At 36.4% G+C, this 6,691-nt stretch overlaps 1 protein-coding gene across 1 annotated transcript in view; it reads left to right on the forward strand.

Moving 5' to 3' along the window:
• sn (fascin domain-containing protein singed) overlaps positions 1-4,214 on the forward strand; it is a 116,943-nt gene extending 112,729 nt beyond the window's left edge. The window contains exons 7-9 of the mRNA XM_073977429.1: positions 25-498; positions 3,256-3,504; positions 3,569-4,214. Of these exons, the coding sequence (XP_073833530.1) occupies positions 25-498; positions 3,256-3,504; positions 3,569-3,662 (817 nt within the window). The 3' untranslated portion in view covers positions 3,663-4,214. The remainder of the gene's footprint in view (positions 1-24; positions 499-3,255; positions 3,505-3,568) is intronic.
• The last annotated feature ends 2,477 nt before the right edge of the window (positions 4,215-6,691 follow it).

Raw genomic sequence — 6,691 nt, forward strand, 5'->3', positions numbered from 1 at the left:
TAATGCTGTGTTTTCCCTTTCCAGACAAGGTCAATATCTCTCACCCATTGGTTCGAAGGCTGTGCTTAAATCTCGCTCCTCGACTGTTACCCGTGATGAGCTTTTCTCCTTGGAAGATTCTCTACCCCAGGCTTCATTTATTGCCGCCATGAATTTACGTTATGTCTCGGTGAAACAGGGTGTCGATGTCACGGCCAATCAGGATGAAATTGGTGAAAACGAAACATTCCAATTGGAATTTGATTGGTCGGCACATCGTTGGGCTCTACGCACAACTCAGGATCGTTATTGGAGTCTTACTGCCGGCGGTGGTATTCAGGCCACAGGAAATCGCCGTTGCGCCGACGCTCTATTCGAATTGATTTGGCACGGTGATGGTTCCCTTTCGTTCCGCGCTAATAATGGCAAATTTTTGGCCACAAAACGTTCTGGACATTTGTTTGCCACCTCGGAGAGTATTGAAGATATTACGAAGTTCTATTTCTATTTGATTAATAGGTGAGTAAAGGAAATATTTTGTACACCATCTTCTATTGGCAGAAAAAGGCCTTATAAGGTCTTCTATGAGTTGAAGAATACCCTTTAAGGTTTTGTATAGACATAAGATGACCTATTATTGTCTTCTATAAACAGAAGAAGATCTTTGAAAGTCTTATTTAGACAGAAGAACTTTTAAGACCATTTTGAAGGTCTTCCATAGACAGAAGAAGACCTTTTAAGGTCTTTTAAAGACTGAAGAAGTCGTTTTAGAAAAATGACTTTAAGGTCTTGTAGGTCTTGAAGTCCTTGTAAAGGCTTCCATAGACAGAATAATACCTTAAGGTATTCTATAGACGGAGGAAGACCTTTTAAGTCTTTAGGCAGAAGAAGACCTTTTAAGATTTTCTATAGTCAGGCATTCTATAGACAGACGAAGACCTTTTAAGGTCTTCTATAGACAAAAGAAGAAGTTTTGAGGTCCTCTATAGACGGAAGAAAACCTTTTAAGGTCTTCTATTGACAGAAGAAGGCTCCTTAAGGTATTCTATAGGTAGAAGAAGATCTTTTAAGGTCTTCTATAGACAGAATATTATCTTTAAAGGTCTTCTATAGACAGAACAAGACTTTTTAAGGTCTTCTATTGACTGAAGAAGACCTTTTAAGGTCTGCTATAGGCAGAAGAAGACCTTTTAAGGTCTTCTATAGACACAACAAGACCTTTGAAGGTTTTCTATAAGCAGATGAAGACATTTGAAGATCTTCTATAGACAGAAGAACATCTTTGAAGGTCTTCTATATACAGAAGAAGTCCTTTTAAAGTAGTCTGTAGACAAGGGAAGACCTTTTAAGGTTCTTGAAAGGTCTTCTTTAGGTAGAAGTATAACTTTTAAGGTCTTCTATAGAGAGAAGAAGCCCTTTGAAGGTTTTCAATAGAAAGAAGAAGACCTTTTAAGGTCTTCTATAGGCAGAAGAAGACCTTTTAAGGTCCTCTATAGGCAGAAGAAGACCTTTTAAGGTCCTCTATAGGCAGAAGAAGACCTTTTAAGGTCCTCTATAGGCAGAAGAAGACCTTTTAAGGTCTTGTATAGGCAGAATAAGACCTTTTAAGGTCTTCTATAGGCAGAATAAGACCTTTTAAGGTCTTCTATAGGCAGAAGAAGACCTTTTAAGGTCTTCTATAGGCAGAATAAGACCTTCTAAGGTCCTCTATAGACAGAAGAAGACCTTTTAAGTTCTTCTATAGGCAGAAGAAGACCTTTTAAGGTCTTCTATAGGCAGAAGAAGACCTTTTAAGGTTTTCTACAGGCAGAAGAAGACCTTTTAAGGTCTTCTATAGGCAGAAGAAGACGTTTTAAGGTCCTCTATAGGCAGAAGAAGGTCTTTTAAAAGAAGACCTTTTAAGGTCTTCTATAGGCAGAATAAGACCTTATAAGGTCTTCTATAGGCAGAAGAAGACCCTTTAAAGTCTTCTGTAGACAAGGGAAGACCTTTTAAGGTCTTCTATAGGCAGAAGATTACCTTTTAAGGTCCTCCATAGGCAGAAGAAGACCTTTTAAGGTCTTCTATAGGCAGAAGAAGACCTTTTAAGGTCCTCTATAGGCAGAAGAAGACCCTTTAATGTCTTCTATAGGCAGAAGAATACCTTTTATGGTCTTCTATAGGCAGAAGACCTTTTAAGGTCTTCTATAGGCAGAAGAAGACCTTTTAAGGTCCTCTATAGGCAGAAGAAGACCTTTTAAGGTCTTCTATAAGCAGAAGAAGACCTTTTAAGGTCTTATATAGGCAGAAGAAGACCTTTTAAGGTCTTCTATAGGCAGAAGAAGGCCTTTTAAGGTCCTCTATAGGCAGAAGAAGGTCTTTTAAGGTCTTCAATAGGAAGAATAAGACCTTATAAGGTCTTCTATAGGCAGAAGAAGACCCTTTAAAGTCTTCTGTAGACAGGGAAGACCTTTTAAGGTCTTCTATAGGCAGGAGATTACCTTTTAAGGTCCTCCATAGGCAGAAGAAGACCTTTTAAGGTCTTCTATAGGCAGAAGAAGACCTTTTAAGGTCCTCTATAGGCAGAAGAAGACCGTTTAAGGACTTATATAGGCAGAAGAAGACCGTTTAAGGTCTTCTATAGGCAGAAGAAGGCCTTTTAAGGTCTTCTATAGGCAGACGGCCTTTTAAGGTCCTCCATAGGCAGAAGAAGACCTTTTATGGTCTTCTATAGGCAGAAGAAGACCTTTTAAGGTCCTCTATAGGCAGAAGAAGACCTTTTAAGGTCTTTTATAGGCAGAAGAAGACCTTTTAAGGTCCTCTATAGGCAGAAGAAGATCTTTTAAGGTCTTCTATAGGCAGAAGAAGACCTTTTAAGGTCTTCTATAGGCAGAAGAAGACCTTTTAAGGTCTTCTATAGGCAGAATAATACCTTTTAAGGTCTTCTGTAAGCAGAAGAAGACCTTTTAAGGTCTTCTATAGGCAGAAGAAGACCTTTATTCTGTTTCTTCTATAGGCAGTAGATCTTTTACGGTCTACTATAAGCAGAATAAGACCTTTTAAGGTCTTCTATAGGCAGAAGAAGACCTTTTAAGGTTTTATTTAACGCCTTTTGTAGACAGAAGAACGCCTTTTGAGGTCTTCTTAAGACAAAATAAGACCTTTTAAGGCCTTCGATAGCCAGAATAAGACATTTTAATGTCGTCTTTAAACATAAGGGACAGTTTTAAGGTTCTTTTATTTTGACTTTTTTAATTCCTCAGTTATCTTCAATAACCCCATTCTCTTTTTTTCCAGACCCATTTTGGTACTTAAATGCGAACAAGGCTTTGTCGGCTATCGCCAGCCAGGCAATACAAAATTGGAATGTAATAAGGCCACCTATGAAACTATACTGGTGGAAAGGGCCCAAAAGGGTTTGGTCTACTTCAAGGGACATGGTGGCAAATATTGGCGTATTGATGGTGAGGGTATTTCCGTTGATTCTGATGCACCAGCTGATGGTTTCTATTTGGAGTTGCGTGAACCAACTAGAATTTGTATTAGGTAAGAAGTCTGAATTTCACACATTTTTCAGTTGAATATTAAAATAATTTTTTGTCCTTTACAGATCTGAAAATGGCAAATATTTAGGAGCTACTAAAAATGGAGCATTCAAACTATTGGATGATGGCAATGATGTGGCCACACAATGGGAATTTTAAAAAGACTAATTATTAGGAGTATTTTTTTTCTATTTAAAACAAAAAAATCAAATCATTTCATTTTCCAAAACGAAAAGAAACCCGAAGATGAAGGAGAAGCAACATACACACATAATTATCATAGAATTTTTTATCTAGAATTTTGATTTTATTATTTATTTGATTTTAAGTATTTTTTTAATATTATTTTTTTTGGAGAACAAAAGACAAGATATTGAATTAAAAAAAAAACACTAATTACTATGTATTACTCCAGCAAAAACCCTTAACTCATTTTTATTATATATACATATGTATTGAGTAATTTTACATAAAGAAAATGTATTAATTTTGAAAAAAGAAAAATAATCCATTTCTAACTAACGGAAATGCGAAAAACAATTTTTATATGTACTTTCTAAGCGGTAAACAAATGATTATTACTAATTTTTCCACAAAAAAGAAAAATTAAAATGTGAAAAAGAGAAAAACGCGGAAGTTTTTGCTGAAATCTTTATTATAAACAAAAACCAACAACAACAGTATAATGAAACACAATCTATTTATATAATTATAAAAAAATAAAATAAAAACTTAAATAAAACACTTATAGAAAGAAACAACTGAATTTTATAAAAAAAAAAAAAACAAAACACACACGTATTTCCAGGTTTTTGATAAAAACAATATACATTTACAATGACAAGGAGTTGGATTAGACTTTTAATTGCATAAGGTGCTCAAATTGTAAATTTGGAGACTCACATATCTTTCGACATATTTTTATAGTTGTCATATTTATAAGTGGTCATATCCATACTATTTAAAATACCTGCAGCCACCATTTTAATCGGACTGCTAAACAAGATCGATAACAATTATCGTTGAGTGGCGTTGCCAGTTGTTAAAATTGATCCACGTATGGCAACTCTCAACTGAAGTTGCGAATCTCAGTTGACGAAGCGGTTGTTTTTCAGCAACCACCAATTTTCAGTTGCAGTAAACATTTTCGAAGAAACAAGAAGTAAAAAGATTTTGAAAGAAGTAAAAAGATTTTGTGAACAATTATTGATTCTTTGCATCATTAATTAATTTTGTGTATCAATATGGTGAAAATAACGACAAAGCAGCAGTTCGAAATATTAATTGATAAACTGAGTGAAAATCCAAACTTAGCCCGAGGAGTTCGGGAGTTTTGGTGAAACCAAAGCCACAGCGGATGAAGCGTGGAGGTCCATTTCGGACAGTTTAAAAACAGCCATGAACCTCCAACACGAACACCTGAAGAGTGGCAGAGTCTGGATTCACTTTAAAGCAAAGTTGAAAAAGAAAATGCCTCAAAACAAAATAAACTTCAACGACACTGGTGGTGGTCCATCACAATAAGTGAATTTATCGCCTTTGGGGCGGACAGCAGCAAATCTTTTGCAAATGAATTTGGTGACAAATACAATAGGTTCAGTTTAAGTACAAATGACGAACATCCTCCATCTATATAGCCAACTACACCAGGGAATTTCGTTTTTGAATAAAAATGTTTTTTATTTTGCCTTTTTTCCTCCTCTGTCAACTTCGAAACGATCCAATTTTGGCACAATTTGTCCTCTTATCAAGTGGACAACTTCCTTCAATACTCTCGACAATGTAGATTGAGCCATGCCATTGTTGAAATCATTGCCATGGGACTTTTGGAAACTTCCGTCCTCCAAGAATCGCAACGCTGCGCACACTTTTAAAAGTGGGGGTATTCCTGTTGATCTGTAATTTTCTTTGAATTCATCCTTTAACGTTTTCACAACGTAAACTACGGCATCCTTTGGCAAAATAAAACTTGACGATCCGAAGATTCAATGGCAGGTTATATTCCAATCTTGGGTTGTTTTCCAAATTTGCTCGAAAACTCAGCCAAAATATTGAGTTGACATTAATGGTACAACATTTCATCTCAGTCGCGCAGACAACTGACAACTCAACTCAAGTTAAGTGGCAATGCAAGATAGACCCAATAAAGTTGATCTATGTTTGGAAGAACTAAGTATTTCTCCTTTCAAGAGATATTGTGCACACCTACCAGCTAGAAAAAAGGACGCATATGACACATTTTTGTCAGTATAAGATCCTATATGAAAAAAAAATAAATTATCAATAATGCCAACAATTTTGAGAGCAAAACAAAGAAGGGATTTTTTCATACTTTGTACATCGTAATATTTCCTCGAATGTTAGAACATGTTTTGAGATATTTATACCCTCAGCCTTTAAGCCAGTGTCGCCCAAGAATTATGAACAAAATCAGTTTCAGACAATTTGGAGTCGATTTAGCCATGTCCGATAGTTCATCTGTATGGCTGGCTGGTGAGCACGATAACTCTCTAACGGATTAACCGATTCGTTCCAAAATTTGCCATTCGAAATATTTTGTCCAAAACTAGTGTAAATGGGAGTTGGGGGGTAAGTTCGGGTACCTCCCCCACAAAAGTTCAAAATTTCCAGCAAAAAATGGTACGCACTATAACTGCCGAATCGATTTGATCCATACTTTGCACATCGTAATATTTCTACCACCGTGGTGCAATGGTAGGTTCGATTCCCCGGCCAGTCAACATCAAACACTTTTCAACGGTGGCAAAATACCCCTCAGTAATGTTGGCGACATTTCCTGAGTATTTCAGCCTTGTAAAACTTCTCTACAAGTGGTGTTTTAGACACGCCGTTCGGACTCGGCGATAAACAGTAGGACCCATATCATTGAGCTAATATGAATCGGGATGCACTCATTGATATGAGAGAAGTCTCCCTTGTCCCTTCAGGGATGTTTGTGGAACAATTATATTTCTACCAAACATAGATCACACCTTAGGGTACCTCCCAAAAAATTTCATTTTAGTGCAGTTTAATACCTTCTCTCGAATCGTTTTTTGCAACTTGTTGTGCTGTAGGCCTCTATAACGAAGGTACGCATTTTGTGAAAGGCAAATCTATACTTCTAAAATTAGGAAAATTACCTGAAAGCATTAAAAACGCCCTACGACCACCATGTGTAGTGGCTG

This window comes from Musca autumnalis, unplaced genomic scaffold (assembly GCF_047663935.1).
Source record: "Musca autumnalis isolate F117 unplaced genomic scaffold, ASM4766393v1 scaffold_3, whole genome shotgun sequence".
Taxonomy (NCBI): Eukaryota; Metazoa; Arthropoda; class Insecta; order Diptera; family Muscidae; genus Musca; species Musca autumnalis.